The sequence below is a fragment of the Tinamus guttatus genome, unplaced genomic scaffold (genome assembly GCF_059628265.1).
Source record: "Tinamus guttatus ecotype Peru unplaced genomic scaffold, ASM5962826v1 Tinamus_guttatus_pri_ptg000652l, whole genome shotgun sequence".
Classification (NCBI taxonomy): domain Eukaryota; kingdom Metazoa; phylum Chordata; class Aves; order Tinamiformes; family Tinamidae; genus Tinamus; species Tinamus guttatus.
In genome coordinates, this window is record NW_028289186.1 from 2,456,941 (window position 1) to 2,478,135 (window position 21,195).

Below are 21,195 nucleotides of genomic sequence, written 5' to 3' on the forward strand. Positions count from 1 at the left end.
AAATGCAGTAACTGAGAACCCAGACGCAGCAGTCTGGAAGTGGTGGCTCCTGCTCTCAGTTAGCACTGAGAACTCTTGGTTGGCTCATTCATTTTAAACACCAGAGCAGAGGTTAAAAATAATCCAGCAGGTGCATTATAGTATTAAGATAACAGACTACTTAAACACAGTGTCAGTGGAGAACTGCACAAACTCCTACTCTGCATTATTTTTCATTTCCTATAGTTAATACTTGAATGTTACCTGTCATCAAGGGGTACTTAACATTTTTTCCCTTACATTGTTGAATTATTGGTATTTTCAGTTGTTGCAATTTGGACTTGTAATACAGGGAGACTTCTGTCTTTTCTTTCTGACTCCGATTTTAAAGCATCACTGTCAACCAAACCCAGAAAAATATCCTATGTGACCCAGAATGCCAAGACAAAAACTAGTTTTATATAAAAACATTTATACTAATTAAATGAACACAAATTCCAGGAAACTTTAAAAGATATGTTCCTTTCTGAATTCTTGTTAATGAAGTAACTTCATTCAGGAGCAGAGGGTTGGTGATGCTTCTTCATTGTCTGGGAGAAGTGGAAGTAAAACAGGCAGGAAAAATACACAAAAACCCCCTGAAGAAGACACTGGGTTCACAACCTGGTAGGACGCCTTGTTTTTAGAGTGGTAGGTGAGTGAATGGTGTGTTATTACAGTGCTGAAAATGAACATATGCTCAGAAAAGTCACATTTAATCCTAAAATGTGTCACTTTCATTATGTCAAAATGAAGTTATGACCAATATTTTAAAATGGATCAATGCACAATCTGGGGTCCTGCAATGCCAGTTTGGCTGTCTGGAATTTGGCAAACCACTTGGTCTGTTTAATCTCCTATCTATAACCTGGGGTTCTTTTAACTAGTTAGATAAACAACCTTGAGAATGAGGAGGAAGCGTGATTTCAGCGTTTCCTTCGGAAAGTACCTGCAGACAAGCTTCATTCTGCTTTCAGCAGCTCAGCTCCAGGAGCTCTGCACATACTGTGGGTGGGATTATATTTTCCACTCTATGTAGGGCTTCTTTTTATGTGTTCATGTTCGGATTAATAGTTTAGATGTCTTTTGTAGCTGATGAAGGTAAAGAGGGAGCTGGAGTGCCGTTTACTGCTTGTGGATGTGGGTCACCTAAGTGATGTTCCCCTCTGCAAAGCACCTGGCCCTGGGGCGAGTGTAGAGTAGCTTTAGGATGCTGTAAATTCACACAACAGCTTACCCCCAAATGTCACTGCTTATGAACCTTAAGTGAGGAATAAAAGGGCATGGGGGGAGGATGGAAAAACTTCATCTGTCCTATTTCTGCTCGTTAGCCATCAGGTCTTTGGATGGCCTTTGGAGGTACCCTTATATCACATACAGCCTGCAAATGAATGTTTGTTGTGAGGGACCTGGCACATCCTGCCTAAAGAGGCCTGCCCTTAGCCACAACTCTTAACATTCTACATATACTTTTGGCAAAAGGCAAGGTGTTTCCATGCCCTTTATTTTTGCTACTTTTGTTAATTTGTCATCTTGTGCTAATTGCCAGTAAATAATCTGCCTGCTGGTGTGAAAACTTTAACTGTTCATGTTTTAAATGACTCATTCTGGCTTTCAGCCCCTCTGCTCTCCATTTACCTTCGCAAAGCACAGAAGTCTGAGGCACAGATTCCATCACACCTAACATGGGAGATTTGTATCACTTTAGCTGTTGATCACTTGAAAGATGAACTAAATCCCCAAACTCAATGACCTTATGAGGTAAGAGGCATCTTAAGCCTTCTCTCCCATGTTGGATATCCCTGCAGCTCTTCTGCAACAGAAATCATGGCAAGTATTTCCTGGACTGAAGCAATCTCCAATGAGACAGCTGCCAATGACAGTTCAGCGTTCATCATGGAAGCAAACTTCCAGTATCCCCTCTTCACTGTCATCTACAGCATTGTCTTTGTGCTGGGCCTCCTAGAAAACCTCTTAGCCCTGTACCTCTTGTCCTGCAGAGTCAAGCACCTCTCCCATTCCTACGTATACATGATCAACCTGGCCATCGTAGACACCTTGTTTGTTTGTGTGTTGCCTTTTAAAATTCATTACCACCTGCATGAGAACCACTGGATCTTTGGTGACATGGCTTGCAGGGTCACAGGGGCTCTGTACTACATCAACATCTACCTCAGCATCGCCTTCTTCACCTGCATTTGTGTCGATCGCTACATCGCAGCGCTGCATCCCTTCACTTACATCCAGATCAAAGTCTCTCACTATGTGATGGTGGTCACAGTCCTGTGGATGGTAGCTCTAAGTGTCACAGTTTCACTCATCCTTGGAGGTCCCCTTCACAACAATGGCACAGAGAACAAAACAGCATGTTTTGAGAATTTCAGTACCTTTAGCTGGACTTACCGCATGGCATCTTACAACATCCTGGCCTTAGTTTTTGGTTTTGTGATCCCATTTTCCATCATTCTGATCAGCTACCCTCTCATTGCCAAGAGGATCTCCCAGATCAAACACAGCATTCGCAAGAGGAAAGCCCTGTGCACCATCTACATCATCTTGTTCATTTGCACCTTCTGCTTCCTCCCCTATCATCTCACTCACTTGCTCCACTTTCTAATGAGAATCCAGGTCATCCAGAACAAGCTGTTTACCAGCTTGATCTACAAAATGAGAAGGATCACCTTAGCTCTGGTCAGTCTGAACTGCTGCTTCAACCCGCTCCTATACTACTTCAGCTCTTCCACCAGGCACTGGCACTTCAACTTCAAGCTCAGATCCAGGTCTAAAATGGTCTACACGATCTGTGACCAGAAGTTCGGGAACTGCTCTTACACTTACAAGCTAGAACAGAGACAGGGAAATAAAAAGCATGGAGATGGAATCAACTGACCTAGTTTAAGTAAGTACAATATTCATCATTCCGACTGTCGCTTTGAAATCAAGTCTTGGAAAAGCAGCACTCTTCCACAGAGCATTCCCTTGATGTAATCACTGTAAGGAAATGCTTAACATATGTATTATTATTACTAGCCAATTAGGACTGTACTTGGGGAGCTGCATTTGTCTGTCGTCCTAGCTAGTATGTGATAATACCATCTCATGTACATGTACAATTGGGTTCCAGCCTCCTTTTGTTTTATTCTGAGTTTGGGAGGTGAACCCAGGGTTCCCTTCCGGAAACCAGGTTTACTTGAAAGAAACCAGCCTCCTAATTGACTGTAACACTGGAGGCTGGGTCGATCGGGATGCTCCTGCCTGCTTTTTCCCTTTTTTGGAAGGATCGTGTGTTTTCTCCCTGGGGGCAATCTCTATCCAGCTGGGGTTTCAAACTGCTTCCTGACTGTATTTCACAGCCAAATAAGGGCTTCTCATCTCTACTTCTGAATCAATTGATTGGCTTCATGGGGAGTATTTGAGTTCAGGCTTTCTAGCATCATATGCCTGTGGATTCAGGCTCAGCAGTGAATAACTGCTGAGTTTCAAAAGGTAATTAATAGATCCAAGTAATTCTCAGTCAGTTAATCCTATGTCCGTATAAAAGCTGCTCCCCTTCACTTGGGATCCTGCAGGACCTGTGATAAAGTCTCTCACTGAGGAAAGTTTGGTGGGAAGTGGCTGAACACGGTGCAGTTCATGTGTTAAAGCCCCTTTTCCCGGGATTGTGTTAAATCACTAAGAATGTCTAACTTATTTCATCCCTTGTGTTAACAGAACACCTAACTTCTGAGAACGGCTGAGTTTTCCACCTTCTGAACCTAAGACTATTTCATCATGGAAAGAATTTATCATTTACGGGTTATCAGAACAACCAGAAAGCCACTAACCTCGCTGAAGAACCTGCTTAAAAGCCAATGTTTACTTAAAGACATGATCTGGGTAACAGAGAGAGGGACTCACTGCTCTCGTCTGTCCCATGCCATGCACAGATATATAAAATACATATATATGTGATTGCTTCCTGGCATAAAAGAGAGCTGAGAGGATGAGAACATGGGGCTTGGTAAAGAGGAACAATGTGTCTAATGGTGGCAGTGCTAAATCAATATTTCAATTCAATGTGCAAAGCAGAGCAGAAGCCCTGATCTGACCTTGCCCTCTGCAGCAGGTCACCAGGTGCCCAGTTTATGCTGTGCTGCTGGACCTGGAACACGAAATGACACGGATCTTAAGGAGATAGAGAGTGGGATTATGCATGCAGCAAGCAAAGCAAGAGTAGGTCTGAAATTACTGTAATATAACTACGGCTTTGTCATAGTGGCTTGTGTGTGTGTTATTAAATTTCTTAGCAATTACTCTTTAAATGTCTGTGAGAAAAGCTGCTTTACCTCTTAAAATACTGTTTATGGTGATTCTTGGGTTCCTTTGCTTGACTGGGCTTGGTTAAGACCTTAGAGAATGTTTGTACTGAGAGCTTTGTACTGCTGTACTGTTAAACTATAAGTTTAAACTTATATTTTGCCTTTTAAATTCTGAAAAGGTTAGAGTAGCTTTTAAAGCTTCTTATTTTGACCCCATGGGCCTATTCCAGACTTTATACTCCCTGTAAGGCTATCACTGATACTAGCCTTGCATAACATGTGAGCTGAACACTCCTGCTCACAAATCTGAAACCCTTCAAATGAGCTGTTTGAACCCAGCACAGAATCCCTGGAACAAGTTCAGGGCAGGGGTGCGTTTGGCATGTGGCTGTTGATACTACTCATTTTTATGAATAAAGAGAAGGCCTGGAGGTTGTACAGAAAAGGCCTTTTAGTATAGAAAGGCACGGTAAGGTTTTGAGGAAACTGGGCTGTGTAAGTAGAAGAATGCTGAGTATCTCTTACCTTACTATGTAAGCAACTCAAACCTTGTTCCTCAGGGCTCTTTAAAACAGGCTGCAGTGACTCAGGGACAGGCTGCTAGGGAAGACGACTGCAGCACTAACCAGCAGTCCCATGTACACTCTCACTGTGGGTATTGGACAAACATTTTAATTCCTGTATTAAAATGAAACCAGCAACCTGGAGATACTATGTCTATCCTTAGTTTTCCATTTATGACAATGTAACAAAATAAAATCTATCTTTGAAGCACCACGGTGCCTGCTGCTGCTCTGTAGCTCAAGCTGTACTCTGTGGCAGTCCTTTTTTGAGCAGGGATGTGAGATAGCTGCCTAGCTCTTCATCCTAAAGAAATGAAAGAGAAACAAGCTGAAAACATTTCATTTGACTGTTCCAGTTGTAACAAGAAGTTAAGATTCTGCTGCCTAGAAATAGAGTGAAATAATTCTTGGAGCCAGCAAAATTTAATGTCAGCAGTGTTCAAAAATGGAAATCAATTCAGTTAGCACAAACCTAGTTCTGGGTTTTCTTTCAAAGTATCAGTGTAGAAATCCCTTTTGTCAAAGAAGTTTCTTGGACCTCTCTGAAGTCTCTTTGGAAGCAAGGAATTAAGAACTATTTATTTTTGCTTTGTGATTCCCTTCTTGTAGAAAACATTTAAATAAATACAGACGTTAAAAATATTCTCTTGAAAGCAAGCAAATATAACTACTACATCTAATTTTAGCACAATTCTGCTTTAAGTAGTTTTTTGCTTGTTGTTTAAGTTTCACACCTACCTTACAGAACACTCTACACTGTGTGGCAGCAGTGACACAGCTGAGAGTTAGAAGCTCTTTACTATGGTGTCCTCAAAACACAGGTATTATTATGTTACTCAATTATTGCTCCAAACCAGGTGCCTTTAGTTAAGTAGTCTGAGAGAAAACAGACTCAATTGTAAAAAGATTTGTATTACAGCTAAAATGAAATAAAGAAAATGGCAGGAGCTCACTCTGGCTCTTTTCAAACTATGTCAAGAAATAAGTTTTCATCCCTCTCAGCAGTAATCCACTCTGCAGGTCACCTCAAAATGCCAGTTAAGACCAGTTGGAGTTGCTTGAAAAGTGTTTTAAGTGTTCCTACCTGGTACGTCCAGGATACGAGCAAGACTTTTGTTCCTTGATCCTCTGAGTGTGCTGTAGCTTGGATAAGAATGGACTCCACAGTTATAGAACCATCAGGGAGATGCTGGACTGAATAGTCTTTCAAGATCCTGTTAAAAGAAGGTATATAACTTATTTTGGAAGGGATAAACACTAGTTGAAGGGTGGGTGGCTCTCAATCTTGGAATCCCAATAGTCAGGTGTTGTTACTTTCTTTAACTGCATCTCTGAGACAGGCAGTGGTCATAAGAGGGTCAGACATCTGCTGGGGGGTTCCATTTTGGGCCTTCCTGACAGCTAGAGCTCCAGTCTGACAACCTAGTCATATCAGCAAAGCAGTACTCTTGGACTAGACCTTTAGGACATGAATATTTTTAAGTTTCAACTGCTAACTTCAGTTAGAAGCTGCAGTGACAGCAGCAAACCCCCAGGAAAGGTTTCAGCAGGCCTGCAAAAGCTTGACAAAGACCAGCCTCTGCTACAACAGCACAACTGCTCTTGTTATTTAGCTGAAGAGACTGAAATCCAGGGCAGTTGAATTTTCTGAGCTGCAAATTCCCTCAGTGGGGCAAGTTTTCTTGACTATAGAGCTGTTCTGCAAAGGCAGGAAGGAGGGGGGCACTTGTGCTTGCTCTATTAAGACTAAGAGGCCCTAGTTCACGGCGGCAGGAAAGGAGCTAGGAGCAGCCTTACGCTTTGAGGTGGTTGTACACGCGGAGCCCGGTCTCGTGTTCCTTCCGCGGATCCTGGATGTGAACGCGGCAGGTGAAACGCAGCTGGTGTTCTGCAAGGCCCAGCTCCTTCAGCGCCTGCTCTGGAGAAACCAGGCGGAAGCTCTGGAGAGGAAAGGTACAAATCGTTGAAAGCTACTGCTTTTTGCCCCTTCTTCTGAAGTTTTACGTCTCCTATGTGGCCAGATACCCAGATAAATGGTCACACAGCAAGATCTAATTCTAAAGTTGTGGGACTGAGAGGAACTGTCTCTCAAACAGGCCACTGACCATCTGGAGAGTCTTTCTTACAGACTAATCCATCTCACAGGCCTGCAGGATCAGCTCTTGCTGTGGCTCCTTCCAAGAAATTTGGGCTACATATGTTTAATTTGGTTCTTTTTTCACTTACACCTTGCTTGTGAATGACAACTGACTCATGCAGAGGGCAATAAGACAAGGGCAAGAACTTTTTTACTTACGTTATCCTTCATAATTAACGTGCCATGCATGAGCTTTGGCTTCTTGGCATCGGGTAACAGACCTAAACCAAAGGAAGATGACAACAGGGTTAATGGTACTGTGCCTACTTTTTACACCTCTAACATTACTTTAGGATTTAAGAGATTCGGCTTTCAAACGGAATAAGGGTTGTACATCATTCCACTGAGGGGTATGATGCATTCAGAGACTATGATTTTACATGTTTATTCTCCTGTTACTTAAAAAAAAAAAAAAAAAAAAAAAAGTAGCCAGTACTTAAACCACTAGCAATCAGTGCTCTAGAAGCATGAAAAACAATGCTCAGTAATCCAAAATAACTGCCTCTCTTTCCTCTTTTACTTCTTGATTTGAGAAATTTTGTATTTTTTCTTAAATTGGGTTAAAAGCAATTTCAGCTTTCACAGAACTAGATTGTAAAAGCATACATGGACTCTGTTTATGTAATGAACAGGTAATAGATAGCAAAGCAGTTTAAGAAACAGTTTAAGAAAACCGCAAAAGGGCCCAAAAGGTGAAAATCTCTGTTGAAAGTGCCTCACCTATTGCTGTTTCTCTCTTCAGGAGTCCCAGGGATATGTCCACGGGAATGCAGGGATTGGTGAATATTGTTGTTGTCTCTCCATTTGCAGGCATGTAGCAGTTCACATCTGCAGCAGAAACAGCCAGTGTTGGAAAGACTTAAAGGGATCGACTGAAACTCAAAATTGGGATTTCCAAGGGGCTGGAGAGCAGATTTTCTGCAGGAGCCAAGGCCTGACATCCTCCCCTGTACTGTCAAGAACCCCACAGCACTAACCACAAATAGCCCTGGCTCTTTTTAGACCCCTCACACAGAAGGCAACGTAGACACTTCCAGAAAAGCATCAGTAGCTACTGACTCAGCTCTGCTTAACTGGCAAACCTGCTCAGGAGGGGGAACAAGATCACTGGCTGCTATAGAAATATTTGCAACCTGATGTGCCTAACGAGTTACTGCAAAGAAATTTACAGCCAGTAAGTAAACATCCACTGTATATTCCGTCCTTTCTCCACTCATCTTTTAAGAGGTAGCTGTTTTTTAGGAGTTCATTTTTTTTATTTTGGAGGTCATTCCTAGTAACTGAAGTTACTTAGATGTTTTTCCCCTTGCTTCTCTCTGCTTCTTTTAGGAGTCCAAGGAAATATAAATTCAGTAAATGTTGGACTAAAACAACACAAACATACCTAGCCACTTAATTGTTCTTAGAAACTTTTTAAAAATAAAAATATCAAGTGCTTAGGCATAAAGTATGTGATCCCAAAGCCTTTCTCCTGCTGCCATCCTCTCCCCAGGACCACAAGTGTAACATACGAAATTCCTGCTCGATTTTCTGCTTCAGGAACTCCATTTTCTTCGCTTCACCATGGACCAGGAGAACATTGCGTGGCTCTGCCTGGCGAATGAGCTGCATTATCCCCTTGGCATCAGCATGGGCACTGAAGGACATGTACTCCACCTGCATCTTCACCTCCAGCTGCAGGGGGGCAAAAAACACAGGTTTTCTGCATCTGGAAACACCTAGACCCGCTAACAGCTTATAAACTGCACAGGAATACACACAGACCTCTCCAAATTTGTTTCAGAGAAGGCAGCAGATACTAAATTAGAAACTGAGGCTGGCAAGACAGCTGCTTAGAACACTTACTACCAGTTTTAATATCCCCTTACTAAACAGCATTGTAAGTAGTCCACCACCAAAGTCTAAAAGCATGCATCCAGTGAATTACAAAGCAATGGGAAGCCAGGAAGACACATGCTGTTCCCAAAATACAGGAAAAAATAAATAAATGGCCCAACTCTGATGAAAACGTTACTTGAATATTTTCACTGCATATTCACATTACGAGTACGCAGCATCTTAATAACCACATGAAGTTGTAAACAGCCTCCCCAGAATGATCCTCCTTGCTGAGGAGAAAACTCACTATTTGTCGTCCTTCCATTTCCAGCTTGCGCTGCCCACTCAGAATCTTATGGCCTACAGTTCCTTGCACACAGTAGCCTGGCATGATGACCTGAGGAGAAAACCAGAAAAGTCTGCAAACTCTGCACACGAACATGTGTAGGGTAGTTGTTAACAACAGAGTATCACGTAGGGCAACGGGATTCCTTACCATGTTTTTTTCATTCCCTGCCCATTTCCTGAAGATTTGAAGGGACTGTCCCGCATGAAGCATTCCAGGGGTTGCAAAGACAACCTAGAGTTAAAAGATGTGTCAAGATTCTTATTTCCAATGGCTCCCAATCAAAAACCAAAATGAACAATAAAAGATTGTGCTGTAAAGGATCCATCCCCTGACTTTATTCTGCAGGTACATGCTGCAAAACTATAGTTTGCATCATGAAAAAGGGTATCGATTATGAGACAACACTGTTTTTATTTTCTTCTGTCACATTAGCTTTACCAGATTAAAGACAGCAAGATCTTTAATACAGTTATAGAGAAAGATGCATTCAGATGACCTGGCCCCAAAAAAGTCTTGGGGTAGCATACTGGTATTAATGGTGTAAATGATGCTTGGACTTTTCACACTGCCTCTCTAGCTAAACCAGCAACAGAGGGGTACAAAAACAGCTCCCTGCCACTGCACAAGTTCTCTACTACCTTTTCATGGCCACCTACCATAGGTCCTGGATTATCTGCATAGGCTCGGTCAAATGCTTTGATGTGCTTGAATTCAAACATATTTCTCTGCACAAAGGTTTTTCGAATTTTTTGGTTCGTCCATGTGATGAAGAGTTTGTAATAATGATTTGCCTTTTCTGTCAGTCCCGTGGAAAAATAAATTGGAGCCTTCAAGTTCATTCTTTCCCTGTAGAAAAAAGTGATCCGGATAAACGGGAGTGCCAGATGGGAATCCTGGCTGTAGCACCATGCATTTATTTATTAAGAAGTTTAATACTTTGCACTACTACATTCCTTTTCCACTCTCCCATGAAAACAATTGTACAACACTGCAAAGATACATTAAAATCTTTAAAATGACAACTGATCCTAAGTGTTTGGAAGTGACAAGCGTGGAATGACCCTGAAAAGGAGGAATATTCACGGAGGAAGGTGGACTTACCAGAAGGTCTCCAGTAAAATGCAAAGTTCCTGGGCACGTCCAAGGGCAAAAACTGGGATAAGAACCTGCAAATGAGATAGTGCTGTGAGGTAGTGAGTCTGCTGAACAGAAACAGCATGTGAGTGGCCCTGGAGCAGTATCATTCCCGAACAAGTCCCTCGATTCCTCCTGATAGCCCTTTTTTTTCCCCAAAGGGATCTGTTCCTCAGCAATTTTGAAACGAAAGGCTCTGACACGACAGACACGCAGACTCCTATGCACTTGCCCAAGCCCTCAGTTTGTACTCAGTGAAGGAATTAGCTAATTCTCAAAGAGGGTGTCATTTCACACTCTTCACTAACTCTCCCTTTCTAGCTGCATCCCTTCAAGACAAGACAGGTTTCTGGCAAGCTGCTTTTTAATTTACCATTCATCAAAGCATCCAGATGGAGAAGGGACATTGCAGTTCCTGGAAGCATCTCACAAACATGGGACTAAACCGCACCAATACCACGAGAATTCACTTTCTTCAGCTATGTACTGTCGCTTGGCAGGAAACAATTTAACACCACTAAGTGTCTAATATTTTGCCTTTTAAAGTACAGATGCAGCAATGCAAGAAATACAAGCAGAGGCCTGAGTTAATTAGCAGTAACAGACAGCACTACAGAACCAACAAGAGCGTCACAGACTGGACAAGCTGTTACTGAGATGATCCCACAGGCCGTACCTTCCCTCCTCTTTCCACAGTCTCATGAACTTTCTTCAAGAAATCCCTTTCTCTGCAGCGTTTGGAGTCTCTGATAGTTGTGGCGTAAGTGGATTCACTTATTAATAAATCTGGGCGACACTTATCAATCCACGCAGCACTAAAACAAGATAAAAATTTAAAAGTTTATCAAATTAAGATGTATTTGACATTTATGATCTGCTAGGAATGCAGAGATTTGCCATAGGTCACCTAGAACTTTCACAGTAGTCTCCTGATATATAGGCCATGCTTTCTTTACATTAATTCAGGCCAAAATAGAAATTGATTCCAGATACTTTGAAAAGCAATTCTCCAACCTGTTATTTGCTTTTAATGCATTAAAACATTATTCTAAATATCACCAATATTACAACTCTTTCATATTTTCCCGTAAAAATGAAATCACTCCTAATTTTAAAGCTTGTAATCAAGCCTCTCTTGATTTAGAAGATATTATGGCAAGAAAGCATTTCAAATATTTAAATCCAACTACTGGACAGTCTTAAAAAAGAGTAATATGACTACAGAGAATAACAAGATTACAATAACGTCTGACTTGAGAAATCAATGCAAATCTGTTCATTCTCCTAATTAAAAATTTCATTCATCTTTCTAGCAAAGGCACCAGAAAATATTCCAGCCCCCTTTACAGAAACAAAGAAGCAATGGAATAACAGAATTCCTATGGAATAACTCCTATGGGATAACAGAAGCTGCTGCTAAAATCTTCCTGTTTGAAATACATACAAATCATAGAAAATCAGCTTCCTACTTACCCTAAATGTCTGTCTGGAGTCATATTATAATCACCCTAATAGAAGAAAAGAAATCCATTTATTTTCTCAACATAAAGGGACACAACTATTAGAAGATGTAGGTCCCTATATGCGTTGCTGTGCGTACTTACAGTGTAAACAACAGACTCGCATCCAACCTTAATCTGGAACATGGCTGCTCCCAGCACGTGGCCAGCATAATACGCCTTGATCTCCAGCTCCTCGTCCACCTGCATGAACAGGCAAACGCTGCAGTAGTGTAAACATTTTAGAAAAGATAAAATTGCTCTTCCTTCTACCACAATCCAGTTGGCTTGGTCAAGGAGTGTGCAGCAATGGTCACTTACCTGAACTGTCTGGTGAAGATGAACAGCAACAACTTTTTTCATACAGTCTTTGATCATTTGGGATGTGAAGAAGTTAGTTTCCCCTTTCTTATCTACAGTGATTTTCCTGTAGTCCTCCAGGAGGATTGGGCAGATGGCCTTGGTAGGATGCGTCATGTAAATTGGCCCATCGTAGCCAACCATTTCGCTGAAGTATGGCAAAGCTCCGCAATGGTCCAAATGAAAGTGGCTGCAAAAAGACAGAAAACATGAAGGAAATACTGCACAGGATCTTAGTTGAGGTTCTTGGATCTTGTTTCAGGTTTTTAAAAGCACTGTACAACACAGAGGAACTAAAAAGCAAACAAAATATGAATAAAGACCCTGAAAGTTGTTTGGGTTATGAGTTTAACATATCACAGGGAAAGCAGAATGTATGAAGTTTCTTGTCTTCCCTTTGAGTTTTCTCACCTGATAATCACGCAGTCTAGAAAGTCAGTCAGTCTTCCATTCTGAGTGATGTACGAAAAGTCAGGAAAGCGCCTCTGCAAAAACGTTGAAAAAGGAGGTTATCCCTTGCTAAACAAAGCCAATTAATATTGCATTATTAATCCAGCAGAACAATAACATGAACCATCCCAACACGGGCAACATGTCCTGGTGTCAGCGACACAGTAAGAGCTGTATGTGACACTGTCAAGATTTATGGACAGAAAGAGATGAAGAGAAAAAGTGCAGGATAACTGAGAAGGGAGAGTTGGAGACCTCACCTTGCAAATCAGTGAATTACAAACAAGCAAACCAGAAACAAGTTTCTCTTCCAAGCAAAAGTGTCTGATACAGGTGTCCAATAACAGACAGCCATCCAACAGCATCCATGTGCAGTGCAAGATGGGTCAGACAACGTTCAAAGGGGAAGAGGTCAGGACAGTGAAGCAGGATCTGCTAGGAAAGCCAGGCAGAGCTGCCTTGAAAGCGTCTCCAGTCAAAGTTCAGGTTTCCCCACTGTACTCACGTCGTCGTTGTAGCCCATGTGCATCCCGCAGTCGAGCATTACATTTTTCCCCGCGATGGACACAAGGATGCAGCTGCGCCCCACATCCTGGCCAGCCCCTGGACCCAAAGAAAAGGAAGACAAGCAAGGAATCCTGAGTGATACTTGCAGTCCCTTCAAAAGAGAAGCACTAAAAAGTCTTTAACATCTTCACTCTACAGTCCTAACTCCCTCCCAGTGCAGAAGACCACATCCCCTCTTCCGAGCAAGCGGATCTGTTGCAGGGAAGCAGATGTGAGATCACCTACCCATTCCGTAAGCTTGAGAGCCTCCTCCCAGGATCTCTGTAGTGCTTTACCACTAAAATCTTTTTGCATCGTATGATCCTTTGCATCGTACTTGTTTGCACAATGACCCCTCTAGCCTGCACAAATGTAACACTCAAGTGTGCTACTGAGACCAGTGTTTGAGGCAGGGAAAGGCACATATATATCTAGCAGTGTAAAATATGCTATTCCTATCCCTAAATTTCAGATAAAACTTACTTCTTTCTAAGGAAATCACAACATGCACAATTTTTCAGCATTCCTATTTTAAGTCTATTCAAGATTTACACTTACCCAAGGGAGTGACTTTTATTTCAGGCATGTTAACAAAGCTCTCTAGATCTGAAGCAATACGATAAATTCACTTAGCGACGGCTTGACAGGGGCCATAAAGGGAAGATTTAGCCTTTATTCACCACCACCATTGCATTTCTTTTTCAGTATCAAGCAGAAAACTTCACTTGAGGCCCCACTTCTTCCTGGAAGACAGACAGATGGACAGCACAAGTCAAACGAGTGCGGGAACCCGGCCTCTCCTAGAAGCCCGCACCCGTTCGGCCCCAGCAACAACAGCCGCGTTTCCCTGTGCGCTCACATCACCTCAGGGCCAGAGGCCGCGCGCGCCTGGTGGGGTGGGTCGCAACGGCGCCCACGCGCAGGCCGCCGTGAGGGGAAACTCCTCCTCCCTACCCGGCCATTAGCCCCTCGCCCCCTCCCACGTCTCCTTTTCCTTTTTCCCCTTCCTTTTTCCCGTTCCCTTTCCCCTTTCCCCACAGCGCCCAACGTCTCTCACCGCTCCGCGCACGCGCAGCCGCCCGCCCTGCCCACAGCGGCACCGGCCCCGCCCCTTTCCGCGCCGCAGCCAATAGCGCCGCGCCGCGCCCCCTTCCCGCGCGGCGACTGGCCAGGCGGCGCGTGAGGGCGCCGCGCGGCGGCGGCGGGCGGCGCCGCGGCGCGGCCATGGCGGGCGAGGCGGGCGCCTTCTGCCTGCGCGAGGTGCTGGTCGCCTTCGAGGGCTGCGTGACGGAGCGGCGGGACGTGCTGCTCGGGCCCTACCTGCACGGCTGGCGGGGGCTCATCCGGTGAGTGCGGGGCGGCCCCGCGGGGCGGCGGAGGGGCCGGCGGGGCCGCTGACGCGCGCGGCGCTCTCCCGCCCGCAGGTTCCTCAACAGCCTGGGCGCCATCTTCTCCTTCGTCTCCAAGGACGCGCTGGCCAAAATACAGATCATGGAGGGCTACTGCAGCGGCGCGCGGGGCGACGAGTACCGCACGCTGCAGTCCATGGTGCGCTACGAGGTGGCCAACGGGCTGGTGGACATGCAGCGGCGCGCGGAGCACCCCGACTCCGGCTGCCGCACCGTGCTGCGCCTGCACCGCGCCCTGCGCTGGCTGCAGCTCTTCCTCGAGGGGCTGCGCACCAGCCGGGAAGACTCCAAGACGTCCGTGATCTGCACGGACTCCTACAACGCGTCGCTGGCGCGCTACCACCCGTGGGTCATCCGCAAGGTGGCCACGGCGGCGTTCTGCGCGCTGCCCTCGCGCAACGCCTTCCTGGAGACCATGAACGTGGGCGGCCCCGAGGCGGCCGTGGCCATGCTGGGCGATGCGCTGCCCCACATCTGCACCGTCTACGGCATCACCGAGGAGCTCTACGCCCAGCACCAGCTGCTCGACCTGCCCTGAGGGCGCGGGCGGCCGGCGGCGGCGCCAACATCCCGACAGAAGCGAATGTGACACAAGTGAAAACTGTTTTCATACATAAATTGACTGGTTCTCTGGCCCTGGAGCACTTTTCCTTTCCTTTTCCATACAGAGGCAACAAACTGACAAATCTATTCAAGCTGCCTCACTTCATAAGAAAAAATATGCGCACACAGAGTACACATGCACATCTTTGCCTTAGCTGTGCAGGAAGTTTAACAAGGGGTTTCTTTCCTTCCTCCTCCTTCAAAACTCTAGCTAGGTTTTGTAGAGGCTCATTGGTTTGTTTGGTTTTTAAGCCAAAATGAGCAGTCTTAGCAACTTCTGCACATTGACACCGATAGTTAGGGTCTCACGTGCCTAAAACTCGTGCACAAACTCAGGTGCTTACTTCCTGCCATGGAATTCTGAACATATTTCTTTGCACATGAGCTCACTTTGCCACTTGCTGCTTCCCGAATAGAGCGGAGCTTTTGCTCTCTGTTATACTTTAAACTTGAAAACGAACACAGATAATGTGTCTCCAAAAGGAAGCACTTTTCCTGGTGGTCACAGACTCAGCCCACGATTGCTGCTCATTCTGCACTAGCTGGTTTTAAAGATGAAAATGGTGTCTCATTTTGTTGCCAAAAGATGCCGTTTTCCCTTTGCACACAGCTGCATTAAGCAGCAGCATTTTCTCAGTGTACATTCTTCTCCCTTGCTCAATACTTTTTCTACATTTTATGCTTCATGGGAATTAGAGCAACTTTTAGTATGTACTACACTCTTATAGGTCCAGATAAAGCTCTATTAATTTATATATTTTCAAGCTGCACTTCTAAATTGTGTTTTCATGTTTGTTTCGTTTTTTTTTTTTTTTAAATGAATGTCATATGCCTACAGAAATTATATCTCTGACAGAAGAAATCTGAATTTGTGCTCTAGGTCACTACACTGAAGCATATGGCTTCGAATCAGTGCAAATGACTTCTGTGCGTGAAACATTGTATATTTATATAAATATGTCTATATACATATATATATGAAGTACATTAAGTTTACATAGCTTTCTAAGAGCTGGAGAAAAACACTATATTGGTAATTCAGAAAGACATGAATACTTTAACACTTGTGCAAATCCCACAAATTGTTGCATATTTTGTCTGTATCTCAAATCGGAGGCATTTAGACTAGTTGAAAACTGCATGATTCAGGAAATCACTACTGCCTCATGAAATTAGCCTTAACTCCTGATGAAACTGCACAAGTAACTTTCCTCTGAAGAGCATCCTTTGCAGCAATGCTTTGCTTTTTGCGTTGCTGGAAGGAACATTATTGGTAGTGTCCTATATTCCTGTCTTGCCTTTCACTAACAGTGTCTGATTAAATTATTTAATGGACAGATATGAACCCAAACATGAGAAGCAGCACAAAGTTTAAGTTGCTGACTGAGCCCCTATTCTGACTACTCACATCTGTCCACGATGCTTTTTTCTGCCTGAACATAGAAAAATTAGTTTCCTTGCACATCCTAAATGGAGATTTAATTGCGATGCTATGAAAGCATAAATATCATTCCCTTTATGCTAAGACCACCTGAAAAAATAACATAGATCCTTAGGATAAGTTCATATATTAAAATGGAGCAGTTCCATGTTAAAACAGCATCTCTTGCTGTCTGATACAGATACAGTTGGCAATTCATCTGTGCTGGGCGTTAAATACTACAATATGATTGAAGTTTCCTAAAGTACTTCATATGTTGTCCTGTGTCAAGTGAAAAAATGTTATGTCTCTTGTGGGTTTAATGCAGAAATGGTTATCATATGGGGGGGGGGGAAAAGTGTTGATTTTTAAAAAAATAACCATTCTGTGCAGAATATGCTCCAAGTAAAAGATATCATTTTCCATATATTTGTATGCTTCTCATCTGAAGTTATTGTTTAGTGACATTTACTCTCCTGGTGTCTTGCCCTGTCTCTGAACGATGTAATTTTTAACAGCTCCTGTTGGTTGCTGCTCTCCGCTCCTGCACGTGGCTTTGTGTGAGCTCAGGGTCCGGCTGCTCTCCCTGCTCCGGGATTCATCCGATCCGGATGGAAACCTTCCCAGGCAGCGCCTGCTCTCCCCGAAAGCCGCAATGACCACGGCTTCCTTGGAGGGGGCTGAATATTCCATACGAGCTGCCCTCCCTGCGGTGCAGTAACGCGCCGAGTGCTGGATTCCACTTCAAGGGTGAGCGGGAGCAAAGGGTACCCCATGGGTGACTCTTGCACCACTTGGAGACCTTTTTGGGGCTGGATTTGCAAGCGATTCCTCTCGCAGGACACTGCTGCCTATTTGACTATACCTACCGAGTGCAGCGTTACACGTTTAATGCGCTTTGCTAAACAAATTCTTCCATGGTAATTCTACATCTCTGAGTTGTATTTAACAAGACTTCCCGGGATCCTCTGGATCCCCTGCCCTGCTCCTCTCGCTGAAGGTTCCTGCGAAACGTTTTCCCCTAACTAGCACCAATGCTCCCCGAGCTGCTGCTGTGCTGGAGCTTGGCTCGCGCAGCAGCCCCGCAGCCGACGTGCCCGTCGGCTCCGTTTGGAAGGGCTGGGGATTATATCGTAGGAGCCTTGTTCCCTTTCGGAATGGACACCGCAAACCTGACGGCGCGATCGGAACCCACCTTAGTTACGTGTGAAAGGTAAGAGAAAAGCTGCATTAGCACATGATAAATTTGATCGGTTGGGCTGGGAAAAGCAAGGAGAAGAGAATAGTCCTTCCAACAGACAATGGTCCCACATATGGATGTAACAGGTGAGATGGAAATAAAGATTTGTGGTGCTGGAGCACTGTGGTACTGTGCCAGCACCAGGACTATTTCCAATTCTGAAACAGAAACTGCTTTTGTATTTTCTTGATGCCACTATGCAGCAAAACTTCAGCTGCAGCCAACGCACTTGGATAAAAGCTTTTGGTGACACCAGCTTCCTTAGTGGGGACACAGAGATGTAAACGCTGCCTCTGCTTTCTGATGGCATGAGAAGTGTGCACTGCACTCTGCAGACAGGTGAAGTGCACTGAGGCAGTGCTAGAGCTTTTAACACTGCAAAAACACATCCGATACTGTTCACAAGGCAAAGGAGGAGACAACCTTTACCTGTGAAGAGTTAAGGTCAGCGTTTCGTTATCAGTTACAGCAATGTGGTTCATATCACAGCCAGAGCTGCATGTTAAGAGAAGATAAAACACAAGCCAGGGCCTACCTTGTTCTTTGGCAGCAGCAAAGCACAGGATTAAGGAGCCTCCCTCTGAAAAGCATGATCTAAAACCTTTCTGTCTTTGCAGGCCACAAGGCTGGGAATATTCCTAGGGTTTCGCACAATTCCCTGTCTCCTCTCATTGCAGGTTGTTTGCAGATGGGTTAATATGGGCTCTTGTGATGAAGTTTGCCATTGAGCAGATCAACAACTCCCCTTCGCTTCTCCCAGGAGTGAGGCTGGCCTATGACATAGGCGACACCTGCTTTGAGCCAGTTGTGGCCTTACAATCCAGTTTGCCATTTCTGACCCAAAATGGCACCACAAGCAGCGAAGCCCTGTGCAGCTACACTGACTACCAGCCTCGTGTGACTGCTGTGATCGGACCATCACGTTTGCCATCGCCATCTACATCATCTGGATTTTCTTTGTTGTCATTTTTGCCGCGCTGAATACGGTCCTCAGGCCTGTTACCCAGATTTGTACCATTCTGATGCTCAGTCTGGGTATCTTAGGGACCTGCTACATCCCTAAATGCTGCATCATCTTGTTTAAACCTGATCTGAACACAGTGGATTATTTCCTGAATTCCATCAAGGAGAGGCCAGAAGACAACTCTCAATATGGACAGTAAACCAGACCCACTCTTGGCTGCTCTTGGCTAAATTTGGCTAAAATATATGGCTATATTTTAATTAGATGGTTCCTACACTAGCAGTAGAATTTTTAAATTGCAGAAGTATCCATCCTTTATGTAGACATTCACCTGCTTCATGATCCACAAGAGCCAAAAGCATCTCAGATCCAGCTGGTTGCAAGGCAAGCTGCAGTACAGATGATTTATAGGAATCTCTTATATGCCAGACTGTGCTGAAAGCCTCACCTAGACCACGTTCCTGTCAAGACTGCTGGTGTTTCCCACTTGTGATTAATTAAATAACGGCTTTTTCTGAGATATATCCAGAATGCATAGAAATCATTCTGAGGTGTAAAGGGAGCTGCAGGCATGACATGAGGAGTGTATTGCCCACTCGGATGTCCGTTCACTCATTTGAATTTCATTTTACATGCATTTGCAAAGAACATGGCAGTGCAGATAAGATGCATGGAAATGAAGTGCAAATCGCATGATCCAAAGTCACAGCAAAATGTTCCTCCTCCCTCAAAATCCATGCTAAAATTACCAGAGAAAAATACTTCTCCCCCTTGGGACAATCTGCAAAGCGGATAAAGAAAGCCAAAGAGTTTGAATAAAACCAGTATCTCTTACCTGCATCCAGGTTTGTAAAATGGCCTTGTCCACCGAGCAGCAGAGGAGCCCCCAGAGCTTCAGGCCCTTCTGTGCAAAAGCTGGGGCTATTTTGCTCTACTCAAGCCCAGTTTTTCTAGCTCTTTTCAAGCAGTTGCTGTGACTTAATCGAACTCACCTGGTGCAACTGCACATGCAGGTGTTACAAGTTCACAAACAGGGCCACAAGTCACCAAATGTGAAGGATATAACTCGATCTATACCTTTTAACCAGTATCACAATACTGATCCTTTCACAAGCCTGGCAAAGGCACAACCGGAATCTAATGCAATAGTTAAAAAAACTGATCTCATGTTTCTGAAACAGAGAATCCAAGTAGTTTCTCAAAGTAAAAGCAGAAATGTTTTAGTAAAAACCTTTGTGGGTATTTCACATATCTACTAAAACCCTTATTCTACGCTCAATTTGTCACAAAACAGAAGACTGAAAAAGAAATAACTATGATTTTACATTTCTACCAGACAATATAAAGTAAATATTGAGGAGTAAAACGTCACTAAGTTTTTCCTGTTGTATTCCCCACCCACTCGACAAGCAGCTGTACTGCTCCTGTATTTGTCATTCCCAGCTGGGAAAAGGCTGGATAGACCATTTTGCTCCCTGTAAGGCACCCTATGCAAACATGTTTTTAAAGGGGGAATGTGGGAAGCTCTTGTCTCAAGGTCTTTTATACACATTCCTGAAGAACCATTCCTAATGGGTGCCTCCATAGCGATTCCTGCTTTGTTTCTCCCCCTTCCACGATCTCTGTCATCTAAAAAGAGGGAATCTGCCCCATCAGGCTGTGGATGTTCTCCACACACCAACCACTCGCACCTTGCTGCGTACCCCTACATTGCACAGGAAAATCACTGGGGTTTAGGGCTTACCAGAGAGTCTGCAAAGCGGCATCCTCATGATCCTACCATTAGAACACAGAACTCCACGTTCCTAGTCTTAGTTCCTGAAAAATCTTCTCCTGCAAAGAGGATACAACTTCCTTGTGGGCAGGGGAACAAAAAGATGACAGCAAGATTTAAGCAATACTTCACCATTCCAGAATAAAAGGTAAGGCAGTAGCGCAAAGAACTGAAGACACACATTGCTGTTATCACATAAAATTAAAAGCTTTTTAGTCTTTAAAATAGCATTTACACATAAGCAGCTATATATTAACTATATAGACACTTGGGTTTTTAATACAATATCTACAAAAAAAAGAATTCAATTATGCAATAGACATTTAACAGGAACAGTGCAGACCATGCTAGTAAGAGGTCACTCTTTGAGTAGAACCAATTCTAGAATAGGCGATAGTCTGGGTTTTCATTATTTAAAATCATGTAACATTTTTCCTCTACTGTACATAAAATTCTTTACAGGTATTTCTAATCACTGATTAGAATTAATAATTTTAAGTCAATCTCATTACAATCCAGTTAAAAGCAAAACAAAAACAATTACATCAACTCATAAGCTGTCAGTTTCAAGATGGAACTGCCCGTTCAAATAGAACAAAAATAGTATCAAAAG

The 21,195-nt window shown here is 43.8% G+C and overlaps 3 protein-coding genes across 3 annotated transcripts; 2 read left to right on the plus strand and 1 right to left on the minus strand.

The window, feature by feature from the left end:
- Positions 1-1,636: 1,636 nt before the first annotated feature.
- LOC104565765 (lysophosphatidic acid receptor 6-like) lies at positions 1,637-3,806 on the plus strand. Its single transcript, XM_010212487.2, has 2 exons — positions 1,637-2,917; positions 3,730-3,806. The coding sequence occupies exon 1, from the start codon at positions 1,846-1,848 to the stop codon at positions 2,905-2,907; it is 1,062 nt and encodes a 353-aa protein (XP_010210789.2). The 5' UTR covers positions 1,637-1,845; the 3' UTR covers positions 2,908-2,917; positions 3,730-3,806.
- A 1,298-nt stretch (positions 3,807-5,104) lies between these two features.
- INTS11 (integrator complex subunit 11) lies at positions 5,105-13,877 on the minus strand. Its single transcript, XM_088536198.1, has 17 exons — positions 13,731-13,877; positions 13,132-13,229; positions 12,588-12,661; positions 12,138-12,366; positions 11,922-12,020; positions 11,791-11,825; positions 10,994-11,132; positions 10,285-10,349; positions 9,840-10,029; positions 9,331-9,414; positions 9,142-9,231; positions 8,528-8,690; positions 7,737-7,844; positions 7,176-7,237; positions 6,677-6,819; positions 5,964-6,093; positions 5,105-5,183 (listed from the first exon to the last, which is right to left on the minus strand). The coding sequence occupies exons 1-17, from the start codon at positions 13,756-13,758 to the stop codon at positions 5,118-5,120; spliced, it is 1,803 nt and encodes a 600-aa protein (XP_088392324.1). The 5' UTR covers positions 13,759-13,877; the 3' UTR covers positions 5,105-5,117.
- A 514-nt stretch (positions 13,878-14,391) lies between these two features.
- On the plus strand, positions 14,392-15,123 carry CPTP (ceramide-1-phosphate transfer protein). Its single transcript, XM_088536089.1, has 2 exons — positions 14,392-14,518; positions 14,597-15,123. Exons 1-2 carry the CDS (start codon positions 14,397-14,399, stop codon positions 15,117-15,119), a joined length of 645 nt encoding a protein of 214 aa, XP_088392215.1. The 5' UTR covers positions 14,392-14,396; the 3' UTR covers positions 15,120-15,123.
- Positions 15,124-21,195: the final 6,072 nt, after the last annotated feature.